This window comes from Spea bombifrons, chromosome 2 (genome assembly GCF_027358695.1).
Source record: "Spea bombifrons isolate aSpeBom1 chromosome 2, aSpeBom1.2.pri, whole genome shotgun sequence".
NCBI classification, from domain to species: Eukaryota; Metazoa; Chordata; class Amphibia; order Anura; family Pelobatidae; genus Spea; species Spea bombifrons.
The window spans coordinates 88532978-88559026 of record NC_071088.1 but is presented as its reverse complement, the minus strand read 5'-3'; the positions used below and the strand labels follow the sequence as shown (position 1 = coordinate 88559026).

The 26049-nt window shown below is 39.5% G+C and overlaps 1 protein-coding gene across 1 annotated transcript; it reads left to right on the top strand.

Moving 5' to 3' along the window:
• Positions 1-981: 981 nt before the first annotated feature.
• Positions 982-25029, top strand: GCC2 (GRIP and coiled-coil domain containing 2). Its single transcript, XM_053455086.1, has 23 exons — positions 982-1047; positions 3571-3627; positions 4395-4479; positions 4712-4779; positions 5798-5902; positions 6435-9266; positions 9573-9645; positions 10040-10140; positions 12625-12723; positions 12984-13103; positions 13908-14072; positions 14616-14720; positions 15303-15465; positions 15741-15841; positions 15959-16036; positions 16169-16306; positions 18700-18821; positions 20443-20619; positions 21277-21494; positions 22432-22623; positions 23346-23497; positions 24046-24247; positions 24742-25029. The coding sequence occupies exons 1-23, from the start codon at positions 1042-1044 to the stop codon at positions 24810-24812; spliced, it is 5430 nt and encodes a 1809-aa protein (XP_053311061.1). The 5' UTR covers positions 982-1041; the 3' UTR covers positions 24813-25029.
• Positions 25030-26049: the final 1020 nt, after the last annotated feature.

Here is a 26049-nt window from a genome sequence, read left to right as displayed (position 1 = left end):
CACATACGTCTTGCTCAGCTTTATTACTAAACCATTACACACAAGGCAAGATTTGGAAAAAAAATTGATTAAAACACAGGAAACTTTAACATACTTTGTTTCAAGTTTGGGTTTTTAATTGTCAACTATAGCTCTGAGTTATTTCTATAATCTGAAGATTATGTGTTTCCTCTGGAAAAAATAAAAGCTCTATTAATGTTACTGTTAACAGTAACATTGGTTTTAAAATGAATAGGCATAATGAACAGTGTTCTTGTTCAGTTCTCCTCCCATCTATCTGAAGCTTAAATATTGGGGATTCCGTCACACTATGTAGCCAAATATTGCTTAGCCCACCACTACGTCAAAGTACGGCAAGTTCCATCAAATTTTTCATGGCTATATTGTTTGCCAAGGAGCCGAATAAGTGGAACTGCTTAAACCCAAATTTGACTCCTTAGCGATTTAAAGCCCTCTCTGTACACGATTATGGAAAATTAGATAGAACTCGCCAAACTTGGGCTACTTTGACATAGGGGTGGGCTATGCAATATATGAACAGATAGTGTGACAGAATCACTATTATTTATACCTCAGATAGGTGTTTTGAATGGTATTCACTGGGTATGGGTCTCAAAAGACTACAAATGAGACGATTTTTTTTAAGACAAAGTAAGAAAAAAACTCTCAGACATGAGCACCAAATTGATTAAAATACAAAACCCAGCTGGTTAACATGAACACTGCGGCAGGAAAAGCGCGCCACTCATATCACAAGCATCATAGATACATATTAACAATACACAATGAGGGAAGCAAAGTGCAACACACCCCTTCCCGCACAACCTGAAACCCTCCACGTTAAAATTGACATGCGCATTGTCCAATCATAGAAAAAAAGAGCGTTGCAGAGCGTTTTTCTTTTTTACCCCTACTACGTGATCGTAGCGAACGCTGGGACGTGATGACGTAAACGAATGAGGGGTGGGGCTCCATGGGATTGACGTCGACCAAGTGACGGAGGCGGAAGTGGTGATAGTGAATCCTAGTGCTGTTGCGGAAATGGAGGTGAGGATAAGGGTTTTCGGTTATATATAAGGGTTTTTGTTAAGTTATGTCGCATGGACGGCGGTTCCTCTGGATTGACCGAATCTGCCTGTGTTGGCAGAATTATTTGAAAGACTTGTCTGCCTGTTCTTTGGAAGTTATTTAGATAAATACTCCATGTCAATGCTCTATTACAGTTTAAATGCCATGGGTATCAGTAATAAACTAGTAGATGTCGGCGGTTATATTGTTGTCATGTTCATTAAACCCTGTAGTGATTGTTTTGTGACTGTGTGTGTCTTGAGGATGTTTCCGATATGGGGTATTTAATATTCCCAGTGTGACCAGGCATGTATTAGATGCATAAACTAAAGTCTAATGTTCCATTCTACCACTGAAAAATAAAATGGATATAGCCATACTGGCCCAAGGGCAAATCGAGTCATTTTAGTTGAAACCTTTTTAAATTTGGGCGAGGATACCCATTACAGCTCTATTGTCTGTACGTAATACAAAAGCAGCCTAAAGGGCGCTTGAAAAACCTGTTTTAAAGTACTGTACGAAATGCAAGGTGTAAACGAAACGTATGCTCAAGCCTAGTGCCCTAAATGCCACTTAAATGCGCGTGCCCCCGTGTCCCAGGCAGCCCTTTAAACAAAGAATACATGTTAACAACAGTTTAATATTCTGGAGAGTAATACATATTAAGCTGCTTTGTCTCCCTTCAATCAGCTTTCTCATTTAGTGAGTTTTATAACATTTTGAGAAATTGGGATCTGGAAACAAAATATTCAGTCTTTACAAATATATAAATTTTGCACAGCTGGTGTAAATGGGAGAAACTAGCAAAAGATATATACTGGTTAGCATGCCCTGATTTGGAAACCGCCATATATGCCTATATGGGTTTCATTTATTTTAGCCCTACCTTATCTAAAAAAAAAAAAAAAAAAAAAAACTCCCACTAACCAACTACACTAAGAACCATTAAATGTATATAAAAAAAACCTTTTTGGTAAACCTCTTATTAAAGTAAAACAAAGTGGGGAGTTTTTTTTAATAAACCCTCGGAAACACTTTTTATTTTGTTAGTTGTTTTTGTTTTGACTGTTCTGTCTCTGTCAAGCTCACGATAACAGTGAGAAGAAGAGTGGCAGAGACAGACAGAGCTTACAAGCATTGCCTTTGTCATCTGACATTACCATGCATTTGACCTGCTTTAGAAACCATCACATGCAGGGAAATCATTGTAGACTGACCACTCAGGTCATAAAGCAGTTAACAACGTTGGCGCACAACCCAAAAATCAATCAATGCTGGCTTTCCGAGCAGGAGCCTAATAGTACCAAACATACAGAAAATTACCTGCACGCCTAAGTTGTCAAAAAAATCTGTCACTAGTTTAATATGTAAACAGTGGCTATATAGAAAACACACAGACATATGCATGTAGCATATCTACAGAGAACTGAGTGGGTCTCATGCTGGTTCTCTGCTTTTGTAACACACTCCTATTTCACACGTATGCGGAGAACAGATCTCTCTTGTAGTGCTGCCGAAAGAAAAAGACGTTTAGTTGACAGCTTTGTAGATGGTGTTTGTAGTGAACACAGGGGTGGTTCACTGCTACAGTTTAATAAGGTCCTTGTTTTGAGCAGTTATGGTCCCAAGACAGTTTCCTGGAGTTGATGTAAGATTCTGTTCCTCTGAATACTCTGGATGTTTTGTATGCTTTGATTTTCTAGTTTTGATGTTCATATGTTTGTAACTGTGCGATGTTGAAGCTTACCGTAACACCGCTGCGAAACATCCAAGACTTTAATTGTATTAAGTGTAGGCTTTTTTCACTAAAGAGAAAATTGATAGACTTTCAATCCCTTGATATCTCTACACATTATGAAGGCCCATCCTTGATGAACTTTGCTTTCACCAATGTCTCCTCACATATTAAGCTAATCATTATACAGGGCCTGCTCAGTCCTTCATGCAGGAGAAAGCTGCCAGTGTTGCCCCTTTATAATAAATGGTGAAGTGGCGGAGCTGCAAAATCTCTTTAGTGAATAGACCTCTTTGTGTCATAGTTGTGAGCCTGTCTCCTGTTTTAATGTCTCCATATCTAAACTGTATCTGGCATAAGGTTTTATTCACTAATGATGGATCAAAACCAACTTCAATATGCCTGAAGAATAGCGAATACTGGGTTTCTTCTGTAATGTTTAAACCAGGGATATTTCTTGTTTACATAGTGAATTTGGTAATTTGAAATCACAATTCACCTGCAAATAAATCTACTTTGTTGGTTTATGTGAGCTTAATTTCCTCCTTTAGTAGTGTTTTACATATTTTTCCTTGTGGTCTTGTACCATCCAATTATTTTTTTCCATTTTAGATTTTTATTAATTCAGGAAATTCATGTTTTATTTAAGAGTTAGTAATGGATGCAGTGGTATACTGTATTTAAATTATCCTAGAACCGATTTGCGATGATATGAAACCTCTTTTGAAGTCCATTAAACCACTTCTAACCAAAGGTCTTCTCCACAGGACACTGGTCAGGATGGGATCTCATCCCCAGCAACCCCAGGAGCAAGCAAATCAAAGGTGATAGGGATTTTTTTTTTATTTGTACTGTTATGGAGCTTGATGACGCTGTAATTACAGAAGCTAGTTTTATAGCATAATTGTATGTATACCTTGTCAGACCTGAGTTATAAATCCCACTCAGCATATAAAGACAATGAGTTTACATATACATAGGGCTGGGCAAACCCTGGATGCCAGGTTGGCATCGCGACTGGAAATCGCTCCCTGGTGCCTGGGACGTATGCCTGGTACTGGTTCTTGGCTGCAGGGGATCGCTGAGGCGTTCCCAGCACCCAGGTGCCTGTGTTATATGATCCTGCGGTAGTAGAGAGGCAGCGATGCAGACAGGTTAGAGGGAGAGTATTGCGTGTGTGTGTATATGTATAGTAGTGGAGTCATTTTGTGTACTGTAATGTTGGTGTGTATGTTTTGTGCCACAATTAGTGTGTTTTAGTTGTATGTTAGCACATATGATGGTGTGTGTTACTGTATGGCATTAGTGAGAGTGAATGTCAGCATATAGTGTTACGGTGTGTAGGGTGTTAGGGTTCAAACTAGGTCACTTTTTACATTTCCTTTTATATTCACATGTATTTTTTTAATTAATTTCTGTAGCACTGTTCACAAGAGGCACAATACAGAATTACCAATAATATTAAATTGCCAATATACAAAATATTCTGAATTTGAACATCTTAAAATCTACTGGTACAGAAGGGAACTCTGGTGCTGTGGGTTTACAATCCTATGCAGTCTTAAAACACACCGACCTTTGCATTTTGCAGCTGGACACATTGCCTAAAGAAGATCTCATAAAATTTGCAAAGAAGCAGATGGTGGTTATTCAGAAAGTTAAAGGAAGATGCTCAGGTGTGACCCTTTTTTCCTATTTTGTTTTCAGGTTGTGATTTATTTATTAGTTTTGTTTTAGGGATTACATATTCTTTTGCTCTCTGTTTTTCTTTAGTAATTTCAAGTTGTAGTCTGCGGCCTTGTTAAAACACAATTACATGTGTTATATCTGTGTGTACAATAAGTGGGAATACCACTGAATAGTGTTCAAGGACTATTTCTTTTTACTTGAACATAACTTATTTTACAGACCTGGAGAAAGAAATAGAGACACTCAAGTCAAGACCTGCTGTAGAAGGAACTGACGATGTTGTGCAGGTAAATAAACCCTTTTCTTACCTCCTATATTAGCTGCACTTTTATATTTAGCAGTACAGTATGTTTGTAGTCAAACCAGCAAACTGGTATTCACTTACTTAAACTAAGCACTATTCACCATCCATGGACAGTAAAGAACAAGTTTCTACATTACGAGAACTGCTACTGTGTACTTGGAGGCTCTGGGACAGTTGTCTGGGTTTACATACATGACTATATCACCTTCCAATTGTGTATGTGAAATATACCCAAATGTTTATCAAGCACAATATGTACCTGCAACTTTTCTTATTTTTTAGTTTACTATATACACTAAGCATCAGGTTTCTAAATTTGCTTAACTGCAATTGCGTTGTATTCACATGTTTCTAGTAGGTTTCTAGTAGGTAGCACTAAGAGAGTTTAATGCGTATAATAGGTGCTTGGTCACTTTACATTTTTGTGTGATCTGTTTTTTAAACGTGGGGAGATTCTGCAGAATCCCTTCATATGCATGTGCCCCTTTCTCTACTTTCAAGCTAAATGCCCTGCAGCAGATGCATTGGGCTGGATTTGTCTCCCTGCCTGTAATGTACTCCTCTCTAGTCCGCTTCAGGGCTGGTTCTACTAAACACTGAATGCAGGGGTTTGTCTAGACCCCAGTGCACATGTGTTACGTCTTGCCATTGATTTCAGTGCTTAAGAAACCAATCAGTGGCAAGAAGTTTCAGATCATGGAGACAAAAGGACAGCATGGCTATAATTTCTGTCTAGTTTAGTTTTTTTTTCCCTCCATATTACAGTACTCACAGAATATTTTACAATGCATTATTCTATAGTAGGAGTGTCAGGGACAATAAACTGTCCCTTAAAATCATATCTTTGGAAAACAAGCAGCAGCTATAGGTAAACTTTAAGGCACCAGCATCCTGGAAAGCAAATCTAAATAAAGGTGTCTTACATGTGCTTGCAGGCTAACAATGTCGGTAGTATAGTTAACAGTTCGCTAACTATTATGGTATTTTCTCTTACTTACCAGGCACTGACAGAAAAGTTGAACTCTGTTCTGTTGGAAAAGGCAGAAGCCCAACAGCAATTAGTTGTCCTGAAGAAAGAATTTGCCAAAGCAAAACACGATGCAGAGGTAGTTTTTTTGTTTGAATGTTTTTTAACCCCCTGCTAGACTGTGACGCACTATACAGTTTAGGATATTTGTTCTTTTTAGCCCTCTTGGCAACCTACAGGTGAGCGTTGCAGTGTTGTAAACGGCAGACTAGTCTGAAAAGCTATATCCCTCCTTTTTAATGTGGCTTTTATAAAGTTATCTGGCATTAAAAAGTTGTTAAATACTTTTACAGTTATCATTTTAGTTTTTATGTAAGGGGCGTAGTATAAATTGTAGAATAATCTAATTAGAACATCTGCTAGCTATCTAAATTCTTAAATGGAAAGCACATGTTTAAGGCTAGAAATTACGTCTCCTTTACAGAGATGAGATTTGCGATACAACAAGTCTTCCATTTACATATGGGTTGCTTATGTAAAATAAATATTTAATTTACAATTTAAGTATTTGGATATTAGATGTAAAGTAATTAAAGGTATGGGTTATGCGTATACATATATATTTTGTGCTTAATATAACGTTTGATTTTTTTCTACTAATTTATACTTAGAATGCTGCTAAGAAAGCAACAGAGTTACAAGAACACTTGGAAGAATCAAGAAACAGTTTTTCCAAACAAATAGAATCCCTAAAATATGAACTGACACAAAGTCAATGCAAGCAGAAAGAAGAGGTGGACTTGCTGAAGGAAGAGCTGCAAAATGCCCTTGAAAAGCAGATTTCTCTCTCTGATGCATTACATGAACATGAAAGCCAAGGAGTTGAGATTAAGGACCTGAAGGAACAGATTCAGAATACCCAGACTGCTTATGAAGAGCAGATAGCAAGTTTGCACAAAACTTTAGAAACTGTCACCAAAGAAAAAAATCAGGAAATTGGCAAGCTCAAGGATGCTAACACCTCTTGTTCTGAAAAGTACAGTAACGAGGTCCAAAGTCTTCATGCAGAACTTGTGAAACAGAGAGCACTACACCAGGAGGAAGTGACAAACCTCATGAATCAACTTGAGGCAGCAGCAACGCTATATGAGAGCGCGCAGCAGAAAATGCAAGACTTGTGCAACCAACATGTGGAAAAGGAAAAGATGTTGATGAAGGAAGTTGAAGCAACTAAGGAAAAATATGACCAGGAAATTAGACTCTTCAAAGAAAAGCCAGAGGAAAACAGCAGCACTTGTGTTAATGCACCATCAGAAGGTGACAAAGTGGCACTTTTAGAAGGTATTCTAAATGGGTTGGAGTCTCAGCATGCTATTCTAAAAGATGAGTTAACATACACTAACAATGTGAAGATAAAACTGGAAATGGAGGTACAACACTTAAAGAGTGAGTATTTTCATGAACGAGAGGAATTGGAATTCAAGATAAATGAACTCCAACTTGCTATAGAAGATTACAACAGTTTGATAGAGAAGCTAAAGTCTCAGCTTCAGGTCACAGAAAAGGATTATGAGAGACTAAGGGCTCAGCACGAAGAAGGTATTCACGCCATGAGGGAACAACACAAGAAGGAAATAGCAGAGATGAAACAAGCAATAACATCTGTCTTTGAAAATGAGAGATTAGCATTTGTGAATGAAATAAAGGTTCTCAAGGAACAATGTGACAAACTTCAACAAGAGAAAGAGGAGGCAGTAAGTAATTATGAGTCCATCCGGGAAACACTAGTTACCTTTCAGACAGAGCTTGGTGAATCTGCTGGAAAGATTAGCAAGGAGTTTAAAGCACTCAAAGCGCAACAGGCCACAGATGTCCATGAGCTTCAGCAGAAGTTGAGAACTGCATACAATAACAAGAATGACTTAATGGAAACTGTGAATAGGCTACAGGCCGAATCAGAGCTTTTATTGGCCAAGCAAAGTGAATGCGAAGAACTTCAGCTTAAAGTTAGTCACTTGCAACAGAAGAACGAAGAGGTTATGACATCACTCTACCAAAAGGAGGAAATGCTAAAAGACATGGAGAGTAAAGTGAGTCAAACTACTTTGCAAAACACTGAGATTGATTCTAGTATTAAACTCTCAAGTGAGGAAATCCATAAACTACAAGATACATGCAAGAGTGAGCAGGAGAAGAACTTGGCCTTACAGCAGGAGGTAGAAAAACAGGCACAACACAACATGCAGCTGAAACAAACAGTTGATGAATTGACAGAACAACTACAGGAGTATGTGCGCAGCAAAGACCAGCGTCAATGTGAAATTGAATGTCTTCAACAGAAATTGGAGGTATTGATACTTGAGAAGGAAAAGATGGTGCTTGAGTTACTGGATGTGTGCAAAATAGAGCAGGAACTAAAAGACCAAGCAAAACACAACGCACAGTTGAAACAAAATGTAGATGAATTGACAGAACAATTACAGGAGTATGTGCGCAGCAAAGAACACAGTCAATGTGAAATTGAAAGCCTCCAACAGAAATTGGAGGTATTGACACTTGACAAAGAAAAGATGGAGGTCAAGTCACAGAATGACTTGACCTCCATGAAGAGCGAGCAGGACAGGAATTTGGCTTTGCAGCAAGAAGTTGAAAATCAGGCAAAATGTAATGCGCTGTTGAAGCAAACCGTAAATGAATTGACAGAACAACTCCAGGATTATGTACACAACAAAGACCAGCATCAACATGAAATTGAAAGACTTCAACAACAATTGGAGGCATTAATACTTGACAAAGAACTCATGGAAGCCAAATCACAAAAGGGTCACGATGAACTATTAAGTCTTCATGAAGAAAAGAATACTTTGAGAGGAGAACTGGATAAAGTCGTAGCTGAACATGAGGGTTTAAGAGAGGAGCTTAAAGAATTAAAAAATAGATGTCAGCTGCTTACAGAAGACAAAGAAGAAATGACAAAATTGCTTGAAAGTGAAAAGAGCCGTATGGAAGCCATGAAACTTCAGATTCTTGTTCTCACTCAAACACTGTCAATTGAGATCACCGAACAAGATCTAGTTCCTATGCTTCAAGCCGTCAATGCTGCGGTGCATCAACTGAATGAAACAAAACAACAACTGGTCTCGCAGGTAAATGAGAAATCGGTACAGCTTGAGGAGTCTGAGTCTCAATGCACAGAATTAAGAGACTTATTAAGTGATTATTCTAAAGAAAAGGTACTGTTGAAGGAAGAGCTAGAGGAAACGCTTGCGGACAAAGAAGCTTTGCAGAGAGACTTGCTCGAAATGAAAAATGCTCTTGAAAGGGCAAAGCTTGAAAATCAGGATCTCCTTTTACACATTGGAAAGATTTCTGCTGACCTGGAGAACATTGAGAAACAGAGCAAAACGGAAACCATTTTGGAGTCTGGCCATGAAGACCGAGAAAGCTCAGCAGAAAGGGAGTCCGGTATTCAAACGCTCGAAGCAGAACTTGCCTCTGTTAAGGTTAGTGCTGGATAGATTGGATGTGTATAAAAATCATAGCACACTTGGAAAGGAGTAGAAGCTTTACAAAGGGGTGCAGAGACACCGTTACCTGTAGTTTGTGGAAGGCATGTGTGCTATGGGCAGCAAATACACTATACAGTTGAGCTCTCTCATGGGTCGGTAATAAGTACTGTACTTGGGAGTGGCTTAAAATATTATGTTGGGGGTAGTTTACAGTCATAATGAGGGATTATGATGGGAAACAGATTCATTTATTTTGCATTCAGTGCCATTTGTGAGTTCATAGAATTGTTCATTTTACAGGACTTACTTTCAAAATCAAAAGATTTGGAACTTCAGCAACAGTCATGCATATCAGAACTTCAGAACAAAATAGGTATGGTTAATCTGTTTTGCGAACTTGCCACCTAAACACATGCAATACGATTTTGAATTGGCAGACTATGATGGCAGTTCTACAATATTGCTTTGATTCTGCGTTTCACACTGGTGCACATAAATGTTACAACATAAGTGTAGTTGGTATTCCTGTGAAGCAATAATGTCCCTTACATGTGCTATGTTGCAGTATGTGGTGCTTTTACTAAGTGACTTGTTATTCATACTGTAGGCAACACTTTATATGTGCTGTTCAGCTCAGTATACTTGTCTGGAGAAACATTTTACAAATACCTCTAAAATATAAAATGCTGTTTCCCAGAAAGTCTCAATGTGATTCTAGATTTATATATACTATATATACTATGTATATAAGATTTTCTCTCATGTAGAAATTATGGAGAAAGAATCTAAAGAAAAAGAAGAGAAAAGCAATAAGATCAAGGCAGTGGCTGTTAAAGCAAAGAAGGAGTTAGATGCTAATAAGAAGGAGGTAAGCCATCTTACATATATTATCATATTTTGTAGGGCTGCAACTAACGATTATTTTAATAATCGATTAGTTGGCCGATTATTTTTTCGATTAATCGATTAATCGGATAAAAAAAATGAATGTAAATTTTTCATTTATTTAAAATAATTTACTAAACAAATGATGTTAAATACAAACAGCAGAATAAAAAAACTTTGATAATAAATTTCTTGTCTTTATTTCCCAACCAGCCCCCCAATATATGCACATTTGAGCCCAGGCTTGCTACGCTGCCTCCCAGACATGCCATGCTGCACCCCCACATATGCCACGCTGCCTACCACAGCACTCCACGCTGCCTCCCACATCTGCCACTCCACGCTGCCTCCCACATATGCCACTCCACGCTGCCTCCCACATATGCCACTCCACGCTGCCTCCCACATCTGCCACGCCACGCTGCCTCCCACATCTGCCACTCCACTCTACCCCCCACATGCCACTGTGCCTGATACGCCTTATACCCCCTGAAACACCACTCCATCCTCCCCAGACATGCCACCCTGCCCTCCCCACATATGCCACGCCATGCTGCCTCCCACATCTGCCACTCCACAATGCCTCCCACATATGCCACGCTGCCTCCCACATCTGCCACTCCACGCTGCCTCCCACATCTGCCACTGTGCCTGATACACCTTATATTCCCTGATACCCCACTCCATCCTCCCCAGACATGCCACCCTGCCTCGCAGACATGCCACTTCTCTACCACCAGATATGCCACTCTACCCCCAGATATGCCTTATACACCCTGATACACCACTCCGTCCTCCCCAGACATGCCACACTGCCCTCCCCACATATGCCTTATATACTGTATATGCCTTATACCCCCAGATATGTCACTTCACTGCCCCCAGGATTTAGATTCCCCTAAATTAACCCTAAACTCCCCATTAACCATAACTGCCCCTAAATTAAGCCTTAACACCCCCTTAACCACAGCATCCCCTAAATTAACCCTAAAGACCCCATCAACCACAGCATCCCCTAAATTAACCCTAAACACACCATTAACCACAACTGCCTCAAATTAACCCCAAACACCCCATTAACCACAGCTGCTCCTAAATTAACCCTAAACACCCAATTAACCATAACTGCCCCTAAATTAACCCTAAACACCCCACTAACCATAACTGCCCCTAAATTAACCCCCACCTCCCCTAACTTTCAGTAGCCCAAATATATATATATATATATATATATATATATATATATATATATATATATATATATATTACATACATATATACACATATATATATATATACACACATACACATTATATATATATATATATATATATATATATATATATATATATATATATATGTACATATACTTACAGTTAGATGAGTGTCACAGCCATGTGGTTCTGGCCTGGAGAAGGAAGGGGCGGGGCCAGTTGTCACAGTGATTACAGGGAGGGGGAGTAAGTTGGAGCTGCTGCTGTGAGACGGTGAGTCAGACTAAACGGATTATATAATGAGGGGGATTTTTCAGAGCGTTTGCTCTGAAAAAACCCTCATTTTATAATCGATAATAATCGATTCAACTAATCGATAATGAAATTCGTTGCCAACGAATTTCATTATCGATTATTATCGATTTTATCGATTAGTTGTTGCAGCCCTAATATTTTGTAATTTCTGTACAAAGAATGTGCTGTGAAAAAAAAATCAGGTTACCAACATCTGGTAGTTATGATCTGTTCTATGCTTGTAAAATCACGTAGAATAGGCAAAAATCGCACAGGTTATGGGGAACACTGTCCCTGGTAACTTTTTTTTATTGCACAGCCGGACTCAAAATCCCAGTGTTTGATAATTCTCCCAGTAGCGAGCCAAGGGCTCAAACCCCTAACGTTACTCAATGTGGTCGAATTTCTGAATTTTCTAGAATTTAAAGAATGGTTATTTGTTTTAGATGAATTGTCTGTTTATATGGAAACTTGCACCTGGCTCCATATGCCCTGCAGTGGGTTTGCATGAAACAAACTGGTGGAGCCAAGAGCTTCTGCAATTTTCCGTTGATGGCACATTTTCATGTTTCATACCAGCGGCATGCCAGCCTGTTGGAATCCTGATTCATTCCACTATAGGAGACTGCTTATGTGCTTTACAGTATTGGTACTGTTAATCATGGCTGCATGTGAACAGGTCAATATTTGTGGGTGATCCTCCCTAGCCCAGCACAAGCCTGTCCGATCCTGCCAACTGGCTGGCAAAAGTCCTTGCATGCTACTGTACGGACATGCCGATAGGTGTTCAGGCTGGCTTGTCAATAGATCAAATTTTTCCTGTCCTTGAAGCTGTTCTCCAACCCAAGCTAACTGGCCCACTAAACAGGTGTATTCAAATGTTTCTTTAATATTAATAATAAAATTGTTAGTACTTAATGTATGTTTGGGAACCTAAACATATTTTTTCTGCCAATAAGGTTCAGTCAGCAAGAGAGGAGCTGGAAAAGCTGAAGGCAGAAAGAGACCAGATGACGTCTGCCATGAACGATCTTGTGAAAGCAGCTGAGGGGTATCAGGTACATAAGATTACTTTTTTTCTTACAGTAAGCTATAGAGTTGAGGGAAAGTGTAAAGGCACTTGTAAAAGAGTCTGGGTTTACAATGTTGCCATTTGGAGCAATGGTTTGCCAGGACTGTAGTATTAACTGTTTTCGCTAACCGTTTTGTAGTGTGTTTTTGTGTGTGTTTTGACCCCATCTTCACAGATTTACATTAAGTAGATCATCTGCATGTATGTCTGTGTTGCTTACGCTTGCTGTATGTTCTTTTCTTGTAGAATCTCTTGCGGGAATATGACAGGCAAGCAGAGCAGCTGGAAACCGAGAAGGGGCGAGCAGACAATGCAGAGCATCAAGTGGAGGGCCTGTGCCGACAGCTTTCTGCAGCCTCTCTTGAGGTGAACTACATCTCCTAGCTTTATAAACGTGTCCTTTCTTTTTAATTAACATTCACTGTATCTGACTTGCCATATTTCATGGCTCACAAGGACACAACTTAATTTAGTCTAAATCATTTACTGGGTATGTTCTGCTGCGATCATGCAGTCGTCAAGGATTCAGTATGGTTGACTTCACATAAGGGAAGGCCAAAAACAATTGCATTAAAAGGGCCTTGGGTAAACAACACGTTTGTAAAACAAAATGGTTACTGGTGTTAATAAACTACCCATACACTTATATCGATCTACTTATCTTATGGAGGAGCAATCCAAACCAGAAATCTTTTTTTGAATAATAACTCTGTCTTCAGTCTTTTAAGTGGTAACAAATTAAAGCAAGATTTCGTCTATCTTAACTCTGAAAGAGATGCTCTTTAATATCATATGATAGCTGCAGGGTCCCTTTAAATTCCCATGGGATGTCCCCCTTGTACTCGCAGATTACTTTAATAGGTATTCTTCTTTAGTAGGGGTGTCAGGGGCAGTAAACTATTCCTTTAAGCAGGCAGGTTATAATAATCAAGGGACACACCGGTCATTATCATTTGTATCTAAAAGCTCATACTTTGTATCTGGACTACTTTTAATTTGTTCCCCTATAGAGTGAAAATAACGGAGCTTCGTTACTTTAAAACTAGAATCAAACTAGATATGTTTTAATTTCATGAACGGGGCATTTTTTTATTGGCCTTCAATAAATGATGCATTCATTTTCTATACAGCTATTTTTTATTGAAAAAAATATGTATTTTTATATTTCAGCAAGAAAGGCTTACATCTGTAAATGAAGACTTCACAGCTCGTGTGGAAACCTTGCAGTCTAATACAAAGATGCTAGAAGCACAGATTTTAGAGATGCAGCGAGCCAAGGCTGCAGTGGATAAAGAACTGGAAGCTGAACGATTGGTGAAGGAGCAAAAGATAAAGGTACACATTCAGTTGATTTGTGATACCGTCAAAAGGTCAGCTGTTTCTTTTTTTTACTTGTGTATTTGTAACACTTATCTTTTTTTTTTTTATGTATCTTTGTGTTATGTTAATGTTGTGGGTCAAGAGTCTCTTACACTGAGTTTTTATGCATAAAGGCAAAACATTGTCTGCCAGCACTTGATTTCAACTCCAAAAAGCACAAAACTAAAATTCCCTAACAGGCTTTAGAATTCTTTGACGCAATTAAGATTTATTTATAGCTGGCTGGCTGCACTGTGCTGTTGAGACATCCTTATTATAATAAACAGTTATGTTGTACTGAAGTCGCCCTGTCTGTAATTGATTTAGTTAAATGCATTCTAGTATAGATGTAGCCAAGTAGAGGATTATTTGAAATAATGCGGCGCTATTGAAAGTAAAAAAAAAAAAAAAAAAAAAAACAAATGGGACTATACTAGATCATTAGGTCTGACCTTCAGACGGCATCAGCAGCTTAATTATTATGGTCTTCACCTGTACTGTTTTTACTTTTCATTTTAGGATCACTGTGGTGCACTAAAACAAATTGAGGATCTTCAGACTCAGCTTCAGAAAGAAAAGAAACTGCTTCAGAAAACCATGCAGGAGCTGGAGCTCGTCAGAAAGGTAATCTAGTGAAAGTGTTTTTAGGTGTAATATTGCTCACTGTACCTAGAGGGATACCAACTCCTCATTGCTTTCCAAGTTTCACATAATTTCAGTTTGATACTGCTCTTGAGTATGGGGCTAGTTTGAAATACTGAAGGAGATTTTTCTTCTGTAATTCCACATGTGAGCTAAAACTTGACACTTTACCCACCAGAGGGCAAGCTGCTAAAGTTCTGTTTTAAACCTTATTTGTATGTAATATTTAGTGTTCTAAATCACTTGTGTTTTAACTTTGGTTGTGGTATGATCTAGGAGTCTAGGTAATACGTTACAAATGGGTCATGGTGTATGGTAACATTGATGTAGAGTTGTTGCTTATTACATGTTAACGCCCCACCCCAGGAGTTAAAGGTCCCTATGAGCGACCAATAGACCGCTCTAACACTATGGACACTTACACAATCTTGTACTGCAATACAGTAGACATACTGACTCTGGCACTATACATTTACACACAAACACTGACTCCAGCGCTATACATATGGCACACTCACTCTGACAAACTCTCTTCTGCTAAACTAATGAACTGTGTTTTCTTAGGACGCTCAGCAGAGCACCTTGATGAATATGGAGATAGAAGATTATGAACGCTTGGTTAAAGACCTCAACCAAAAGATTGCCAATAAGAGTAGTCAACTGGAGGACTTGGAGCAGGAGGTTCATATACAGAAACAGAAACAGACCACGCTACAAGAAGAAATATGTAAGCATGTTTGAGATTGATATAAACACACAGAATGGGAAGAAAGCTCGTTGTGTGCAGTAATTACTTGTCAATGCTGTATGGCATGGTATGAATTTGATAAAAACTATGAAGTCTAAATTTCCTGCCATCCCCTCCTTTAAATTGTATATGGCCAAGTGGTGAAATGTTTGAAAATAAGATACCAACAATCGACTTTGGAAATGAATATTATAATAGAATAAAATGGTTAGCTTTAGAGGATGACCATGTTTACATTTCTACTCTGTCTATAGCTTCACTGCAGACAATTCTGCAGCAGCATGAGGAGCGCAACACAAAGATGAAGCAGTTATTGGTGAAAACCAAAAAGGAGCTTGCAGATTCAAAACAAGCTGTAAGTATGCTGTTGTGTGCAAGTATGTTGGATTATTGGGGGTTTCATTTGCCATAGGGGTGTCTTTTATTCAAACTGACCAGAAATTACTAACTTTTAAACATCATTTTAAAATAGGAGTCTGACCAGCTCATTATCCAAGCATCGCTGAAGGGGGAACTGGAAGCAAGTCAGCAGCAAGTGGAAGCTTATAAGGTGAGCTACATTCCCTGACCCATGGGTAAATCTGGCAGAATAGTCCTAGATGAAAACATATAAAGTTCTGTTACTATAAACTAGTAAGTGATGGGTTTCTGCTTTCTTTTACATCTCACTCTGCTGTTTTAGATTCAGGTGGCAGAACTGATGTCTGAAAAGCACAAAGTACAGGAGCAGCTGAGGGCCTTGTCTGAGCAGCATCAACGTGCCACCAACACCTACCAGCAAAAGCTGTCTGCCCTTCAGGAGGAATGCACAGCTGCCAAGGTATCTGCATGTTCCCCGGCTGTACCTTTTTAATCCACTCATAAACTCCTTCTCCTATACCTTTCTCACTTCAGTTTTTATTTGTTGTATCCAGTTAAAGAAAGCATAAAAGCTGTAAAACGGTGTAGGTGAAAATACGAAGGCACTCTAGCACAACCATGTCCTGTAGTTATCTTCAATTACTTGATCATTGTATCAAGAGTATGGGCGGAAGCAGAATCCTGCCTGGTCATCTGCTTGAATTCCACTTTTCAGGGGCTTTAAACTACGTGTGTCCCAATAGGGTGAAAATGCATGTGTTTCGCCAGTGGTGTTGTATATTCACACAATTCTCCTCTGAGGCTTTAAATTGGAAGTGCTGTTCAACGTTGTCAAAGGGGTTAACATGTTTCTTTTCTTCTTTTCTTGGGACAAGCACATCTTGACTTCTCCTCTAATGGCCAGTAATAAAATAAAACATCTGGCTTGTGTGAGATCTAATTATAGAAATGCAGTCATTCTGGCAGTGGATTCCAAGACCGCTTACGTTCCAGATTAACCTCCTTTACCGCGAAGCAACCCCCATTGTCTGTTGCTCGCTCGTTAGGTTTCCTCCAGCACTGCCGTAGTTAAATACATTCCTGCACTCTAAGTAACCGGAAAATGCATTAGTATGGATCATGTTGTAGCGATATGACACGCAGATTCATTACTAAATGTAACTGCGATATGAAACAACCCTGAACAGCGCTGGATGCTTGACATGTAGCATTATGCGCACTGTAATTGTTTTTATGGCAAACAGTAGGCATGCCCTGATCCATGGTAAGAGCTTTTGCCTGCAGTGATCCCATGAAGGAATATGGAATTGGGACGGGGATGCAAAGTATTTCATCGCAGTTGCAAACGCAGCTTAGCTATTAGAATTCTAAGGAATAGAGGGTGCAATAGAATATAAGTATGTATGTATGTATGTATATATATATATGTATATATATATGTATATATATATATATATATATATATATATATATATATATATATATATATATATATATGTAAATGCCTATGTTGCTCTACTGCTACTAAGTGATTTGAACCCTAGGATATTTCCAGTTGACCATTGAGTGCCACATTTCCACTCCATGATCACCACAGACGCTAGCATTTTGCTATTGACTTAAAGGAAGCACGCTTGCTAGATGAAAGATAAAAACATCGTTTCTGCCCTATTCCAGTTGCTTACAAAGTAAATTAAGAGACCATACAAAGTGCAGGTTTATGCCGTATGTAGTTTTGTAAAGTGTTGACATGGAAGATGGACTTAAAATAAATCTTCCAAATTTAACCCCAGAAATGGTAGCATATCTGCGTCGCCAGAAAAGAAAATATCAGTCTGATTTGCAATATAATGGAACTCTTTATTGTGACGTTAATACTGAAGTCTGTAAAGCGTGTCCAGTAAGCGTTGACAGTAAGGATACTTGCGCTCTGGCGTAAAAAGGCACATCTGCTTTCTGTTGACCCCAATGCTTCCTTCCGGGCGATAGCGCTTCTATCATCCTCTCCCAGCCCCGCATTACATTGGAAAGTTCCCATGCCTCTGCGGGATTCATGTACACAGGATGTTTAAAAGTTAAACAGTACAATCCCAACCAAGCCCTTCATTGCTATAGCTGCATCCAGAGGAATGTGTGTATTTTTGCATGTAAGTTTTTAATGGAAAGTAAATAACTCTTACTTTCGCATTAGTGGTTAAGCATGAATAAGATACTGGACTAGTCTCAACTGTGACCAAATAGAGATGTTACCATCATTTTACTGATAGAAGGAAAGAACGGGATTAAAGGCACGCACCAGCCATGATATGCACTTTAATGCGAGAAATAGTTGCATGGTGCCTTTACATGTTCATGATGTCCTCCTTCATAAATGCATAGAGGGGTTCTACAGAATTCCCCGTATGCAGTTGCCTGTCCCTTTCACCCTCTCCCCCAGTTATTTTGTGTGCGGGGGGAAATACAGTGGTAAGGGGTCTGTCCAGGTCCCCATGCGGAGAAAGTGATCCCATTGATTTCAGCTGACAAGCAGCATGAATAATCAAACCACTGTGGAGGAGGGCAGTTACAACAGCAGGGCTGCAGCTTCCCTCTCAAGTGTGTTTGTTTTGTAGAATGCATACTTTAATATGTGTTCTTCTGTAGAGGAGGGGCACCATGCATATTAAACTGTCCCTTTTAACAATGGGCTTGGATAACATATTTTAACTATGTGTCAATTAGCAAAGCAGCACTGTGCATTAAGGACTGAAGGTTGTATTACTGCCATGCATTTTTAATGGATTTTGTTTGTTTCTGTTTATGCTTCATTGTCGTATGTTTCCTGGGAAAAAAACAATATTTACTTCCCTTCAGGCAGAACAAGCCACGGTGACTGCTGAATTTGAAAGCTACAAAGTACGCGTCCATAATGTCTTAAAGCAGCAGAAGAACAAATCTGCATCGCAGGCTGAACAGGAAGTCTTCAAACAAGAGCGGTAAATGGTTTATTTTTTATTTTTTTTTTTTTTCTACTGCACCAAGACATTTTGCAGTGTTGTGGATGTGATAATAGCTTACTAATATGTCAAACATCAAATCCAGCACGCTTCTCCTACAAGAAATCCTGAACTGGTCATTCATGATGCTTAGTGGAGTCCATGTCGGTAGTGTTGGTGGTGTAGGTACAAGTATATAGAAATGAAGATCTAAGAAATAATATATGCAGACTTGATCACCCCAATGGTTCTGCTGTCGAATTCTGTGTAACTATGTTAATCCTAATGAGCTTCTACCAGAAGGGCTGGGCTGGCCCTGCATAACATGTAGTTCATATTTCAAAGGAAATGTCACAGATATAACTTCTTTTTGGCAAAATAGCCCTTCTTTCGGGTGAAATTTAAGATTTACCCTTCATAATGCATAATGAAGTCATATACTCAATTCAGAATTTTGCCTTAAATCTGTTTTATCCCTCTGTGGATCAACATTACATCTGCATGTACAATTGTACCCACATTGCCTGTTTGAATTGCTTGATATACTTTAAACTTTTAAATTGGTAAACATTAATGCATATTTTTCTCAGCATTAACACTTACCCAGTGTGCAGTAGCCATAGCAAGTTTTCCCAGCGTCGGCCTGACACATGTAAATTCTAGCCTGTGCTTGACATGGAAGTACCACCGTTTTTCCAGTTTTTTGTCATTAAGACATTTTAGGTAGACTACCACACCCTGGGTAAAAAGTGTCCTGTCCATTTCTGGCCAAAAAAAAGTGAATACTTTTTTACAATGGTTTTTAAAAAAAGTGAGTACCGCATTGGCCCGAATATAGGCCGCACTTTTTTCCTCCACTTTAAGTCTTTAAAGTGGGGGTGAGGCCTATATTCGGGGTCTAGCGCCCGACGCCCGGGACATGCAGTCCCGGGCGCCGGGCAGGCAGCGGGGTTAGGATACAGATCCCCCGCAGCGGTGCAGGGGACCTCCATCCTACTGTCTGATACGCTCAGACAGCCTCCCCTGCCGGCACTTTCCACGGGGGGAGTACCGGCACGGGAGGTTGTCTAAGCGCATCGCACGGATGTTCACCAGCAGTGGCGATGCGCCGTTGACGGTGAACGTCCGCACGATGCATTTTAACCCCCCCTGACTTACCAGGGCAGACTCCCGGGTGTCTTGCAGGGCCGGCGGAAGACATCTACGCAATAGGCGTATACAACTTCCGGTGCCGGCACTTCCGCTGAGTGCCGGCACCGGGAGTTGTATACACGATGTGCATAGATGTCCCCCTCTGGCCCCGTAAGACACCGGGAGTCTGCTCTGGTAAGTCGGGGGGGGGGGGGGACAGAGTGGCAGCATATCTCGGGGGGGCAGAGTGGCAGCATATCTCGGGGGGGGACAGAGTGGCAGCGTATCTCGGGGGGGGAGAGAGGACAGAGTGGCAGCATATCTCGGGGGGGGGGGGGAGAGGACAGAGTGGCAGCATGTTTTTTGGTGCTTTTTTAAAGAAAAAAAGCACCAAACTTTTAGGGTGCGGCCTATATACGGGGGCGGCCTTTATCCGAGCCAATACGGTATTTTACTTTTTCACTTAAGTAATTTTCCTTCTTGTCTTAAGAGAGCATCTGCAGTCAATGTTGGACCAAATAAAAGTCAAACTCCAAGAAACTCAACACACTCTTCAGATTAACACAGTTGAGCTGCAGGCATTGCAGTCAGAACACGATGTCCTCCTTGAGAGACACAATAAGATGCTGCAAGAGACTGTTACAAAGGAGGCAGAGCTACGAGAAAAGTGAGTTGGTTACATTGCTTTGGAATATTGTTCACCAGAAATGTTGTTTTTTGATCTTTAAGAGCTGCAAATCAGTTTCACTTAAAATAGTTTGTGCTATACGTAGATACAAAGACCAGCCCTAGGAAGAGAATCAGATACCTGTAACACACCTCTACATTTAATAAACCACTATAAATACAATTTTGTGCAATTCCAGAATTTTATGTGTGTGTATAGCCACATGTACTGTTCCAATGCTCTACAATTGGTAGACAGAACCCCAGTAACAACGAATGCACCGGATAACCATTTTAGACATACAGCAACAAAAGGTGTGGAGGGGTCCGGCAATCCCCAGCTGACAAAACACCAATTTGTCAATTTGTCATGGTCTCCCATGTGCTGATTAAATGTTAAAATAACACATGCTGGGGAGAATTCAGTTACCAAAATTCATATGCAATCCTGTTTTAAAGAGCAGCTCTTGTTAAATGCAGACTGACAAACGTGGTGTCTCCAGTGTGGAAGACTTGCACATCTTTGTATGCATGTCGACTGTCTCTTTTGTTCATTGTATGCACCCACTATATTAGGAGTCAGTATTGCATAGTCAATATATTATTGCTAATTGGGAATCTTTCAGCATACATTAACTGTATGTTAAATGTTTTTAAGGTTATCCGCAGCACAGTCGGAGAATATGGTTTTGAAAACCGAGCATGCGCAGACTGTCAGCCAGCTTTCTTCTCAAATTGAAACTCAGAGGAGCAACTTCAGGGACCAAGTAAGACACATGCAAGAGGACCATAGGAGGACTGTGGAGACCCTACAGCAGCAGTTGTCTAAAGTGGAAGCACAACTCTTTCAAATTAAGAGTGAATCCACGGTGGCAAGTAAGTTTGAGAATTATAAAATGCAACAGAATTTGTAATATTCCTTTATATGTACTGAACTACTGGTGTCATGTGCCGAAGGGTCAGCCTGTTGTTCAAAAACGTGTCCTTACCAACAGAATTTTTACATCCCCAACCAGTCCCCTAAAGATCACACATCAACAATTTTCTTTGTTTTCCAGCCCAGCTATGTTTATTAATTAGATCTGTCAAGATTCTTTAGTTGCTGCTTAATTGTTAACAGTAATATTTTCTTAGAGCTATGCATATATACTCAGCTGGGGAGACTGTGTGGGAGACAAATAAAAATAACATCTGTGTTTTCCTTTCTATAGAAGAACGTAAATTTTTATAGTGCTAGGGGGGTGCTTTCGAAATAGAGCAACGATCTTTAAAGGGACACTCCAACAATCCTAGGCACTTTAATGAATATGATAGCCAACGATGGCTTCTTTAGAACCCCCACTATACACTCTCTACAGATGTTTCTGGTTTGCAGGAGAGGCATTTGGCGGAACACATCTATTTACTTGCTGCCAGCCAGCTCCAGAACTTGACAGTTGAGGAGCACCGTCCCCTTTCTTCATTGCTATGGCTGTGTAGGAGAACTGGTTATCTAAATGTTGCAAAAACTGCGCTGACATTTGAATTGTATACTTCTATGATAAAATTATTTCAGTGCACATTAAATATTAGTCATGTAATGAAGCTAGTATACATGTTGCAATTATATGATCTTCTATGATATACATGTGTATATATACACACATTATACTAAAATAGTAGTCAGCCTAACGTTTGGTTTGGATTACATTAGTTCAACTATAACTATTAAATGACAGATTGTAGTGACTAATATCATAAGAATGTGGAGGTTTCTTCATAAATTGTAATACATGTTTAATGCTGTACTCTATATATTCCCTCTTTTTTCTAGATCCAACAGGTTCCCAGCAGTCAAAGGGCCTACGGGAAAGGAGAACAAATGACCTTCCTCTGCAGGATTTGTACTCTTTGGCCAGAGAAGAGGGTGAAGGAATGGAGACAACAGATACTGAATCAGTGTCTTCAGCTAGTACCCATGTAGCATCACTAGAACAGCTTCTCAATTCCTCTGAAGCACGACCTGGTATGTATATCATTCCATCTGCAAATGTATTTAATGTATAGATTTTGAGTGTTAAAGTAGTGTTAAAGGGAAGAAAACGTGTGGTTGGAGGCATCCGCGTTGTATATACTTTGCTGAATCTGAATGTTTCAGAGTGTACACAAAATCTGATGTCCAGATCAACAAGGGGAAAACTTGGCACACTGAATATATATAATTTAACCTGAACCATAACGCTGCATTGCCGATTTGCAATCATTGCGATCAGCCAGCAGGGGGAGCAATAGGGGAGGCCATCAGGGTCTAGTAAGACCCTGCGGGGGCCTTAAGTCTGGTGGATGTCAGCAGTGATACCTACCGAAGTGCATCCCCGGTCGTGTGATCAGGCATTCCTTGAATAACGGTGTACTGGCGCTCACACCCAGCACTGTTACACATGATCGGTCAGCAGGAAGCCAGCTATGTTGGTTTCTGCCAACACGGGACAGTTGTTGATAATGGGCCTGAAAGTCTTAAATGGACACTTTAATGCATCATAAGCACTTTATTGCACATGGGAGCTGATTAACCGAATTAACATGTAGCTCCCCCTTGCAAATGTTGGAGATGGCTTCTCCCTAAAGTGTTTTATTTATTTTTAAGTGCATGTGGGGGGACTTTTATGTGCATTCATTGTTCAGTGTTATCCTTGGAGTGTCCCTATAAGGTAATATTCCTGTTGCTTTCTTGTAATTTTCCTCTAGATAAAGTTATAGAGACTCCCTTGTGGCAACCCGAATTTTCTAAGGAGGAATTGGCTCAGATGCTCAATACTACATCAAAGAGCGTGGACCATTTGAGTGGGCTTCTTCACGAGACTGAAGCAACTAATGCCATCCTTATGGAACAAATTACAGTATGTATTCCACCCCACCTTTATAATGCTGAATATTGGAAAGGCTTGTCTCATAAACCAATGACATTCTAATGACATACACTTCTTTACAGACAGTGTTGTGTACACTCAAATTATTCTGCTGCCATTAATAAATGTGCCCAAATAGTAACATCCTTCCCCTCCAGAGCTAATTAATAGGCAGACCTCTGTCTATTCTTTGCTGTATGCTACAGAGAACAGGCACACAGCTATGCAGGTTTTGCTCTTCCCCAGGTGCTTCTGTTAAACAAACTTCCTCTGTAGTGTTGAAGTGATGAAGTCAGTCTAGCTCAGACTTCTTTTCTCCTGAACTCTATTTTAGTCCTCTGTTTGGTTTGCACACCTCTACTTTAAGTTTATTATGATTATTGTGTTGTTTTTCCCTTTATCTTTTCCTTATCACACTAAGTTATACTGGTTTATACTGACCACCGTCAAAGATTGCCCAATCCTTGTGTGAGATGGAGGCTGGAGAAAATCTTCTATAAAGGCTAACATTAGTCGTACTTGCCTTTTTTTTCTTATAGCTTCTTAAGAATGAAATTAGACGCCTGGAAAGGAATCAAGAGAGAGAGAAATCTGTGGCAAACCTAGAATACTTGAAGAACGTGTTGCTGCAGTTCATATTTCTGAAGGCAGGTAGTGAGAGACAGCGGCTTCTTCCGGTCATCGACACCATGCTGCAGCTGAGTCCAGAGGAAAAGGGGAAACTTTTTGCCATAGCTCAAGGTAGGACAGACTGTTAAATTAGTTTTTTGTTAAAATGTATGTAGGTGTCGTGATCTACTTCATTAACCGATGACAAACATCATTGAAATGGGTTATCAATCTTTCACTGAGTGTCTCTTCTCAGCTGAAGAAACGGAATATTAATGAAAAATCTGGGTCCCAAAAGAAACAATTTTGGTTATTTATATAAATCTTCTTAAGGTTAAAGAGATTGGCATTCTTAAATATGCATTCAACATTCGTATACACATACAATTTCCTGGTGCTTATTGCTGAACCAACATGATGCCCATTATATAAATAAAAAGCTGATTGTGGACCTAGGTAGCGCAGAAGCCCTAGGTGGAATCAAGGTTCAGCATACAACCTATTCTCTGCTCTTGATACCAGTTAATATTGATAGGGAGCCTGCTTGTTTTATTTATTATTTTTTTTGTATTTCTGTTGCGGTATAACAGTAATCCCAAATTTTAATAAACATCTTTATTTAAAAGGTGAAGAAGAGTCTGCCGCGCGACCCGCTGGTTGGGCTTCCTATCTGCACAGCTGGTCAGGACTCCGGTAGTTCAAAGGATGTGAACCGATGTACAAGACATTCCAGGATTGCACTATGAAGAGAATTATTTTCTTCATTTTTGTTTGTACCATATGTTGTAAACATATTTTCTCCTATTTTGTGTGTTAAAAACTGTTGTCTTTAATATGGTTTGAGTTAACTCTGTCACATGAAAGATGTTTGTTTCAGAGTGCCTATAAAACTGTGAATAGAAACTTCTATATAAGGAAGCTATTGGGACTATGACCTTTTTAAACACATCCATAAGAAGCACAGAATGTTTTATTTTGGTATCAATAACCTACGGTACACCTCATTCCATTTAAAAAAAATGTTCAGTAACCATCCTGTACTCCAAACTTCCATTCAACGCAATGGTGGTCAACACTCAAATCACACTATGGTTATTGTTTTTTTCATGCAACCTTTATTTCACATCCCATCTCTTTCAAACCCCCTGTATAACTATGAACTAATTTAATGTGCATATGTAATGCTTTTGTTAATGTTGTTATACAGTTTTGTGGCATTAATGGTAGGATTACAAATGCCTCAAGATTGTAGTTGACCTCTCCAACACTACAGTACCTTCTTAGAATTACATTGATTGTACATTGGCGTACTGTAAACTTCTATTTTGCCCGATTTTATATTTTTGCTTTTTTATTAACAATATTGAAGGATTAGGTTGAGTAACAGTTAAGGCTGTAGGTACGCACTATTGCAGGTCATGCTTAGCAGACATATCATGGGGTCTGCAGAAAAAAATTAGCCTCCCTGGCTTCACTATCTGGTGGCTGAAACTCAGTGAGGTTCTGCAAGAAGATCTGGGCTGAATAATGTATAGATAACACAAGGAGATTAATTTATACGTGGCTAGCTCAATCTTCTTTTGGAAGAAAGGGACACTGGTGTTGGCCCTTTAATATTCTCAAAGAATCCAGGGGTTGAAATGTCCAAAACTCCTACCGCCTGTCTGGTGTATACACCCATTGTGTCACTCTACTGAAAATTAACCCCTTAATGACAAAGCCGGTACATGTACGGGCTCAAAATGCATTGTTTTCAATGGGTTTAGGGACCGCCCATTGTCCTTAAGGGGTTACAATTCTGTACATGCCATTGTAAAACATTGGTCTCGGCAATACATGCCAATGTGATCCTTTAATGTGGGCAACCCCCCCACACACACACACACTCACTCTCACACACATATACTTTTATATCCTTAATTTATATTCCTTTT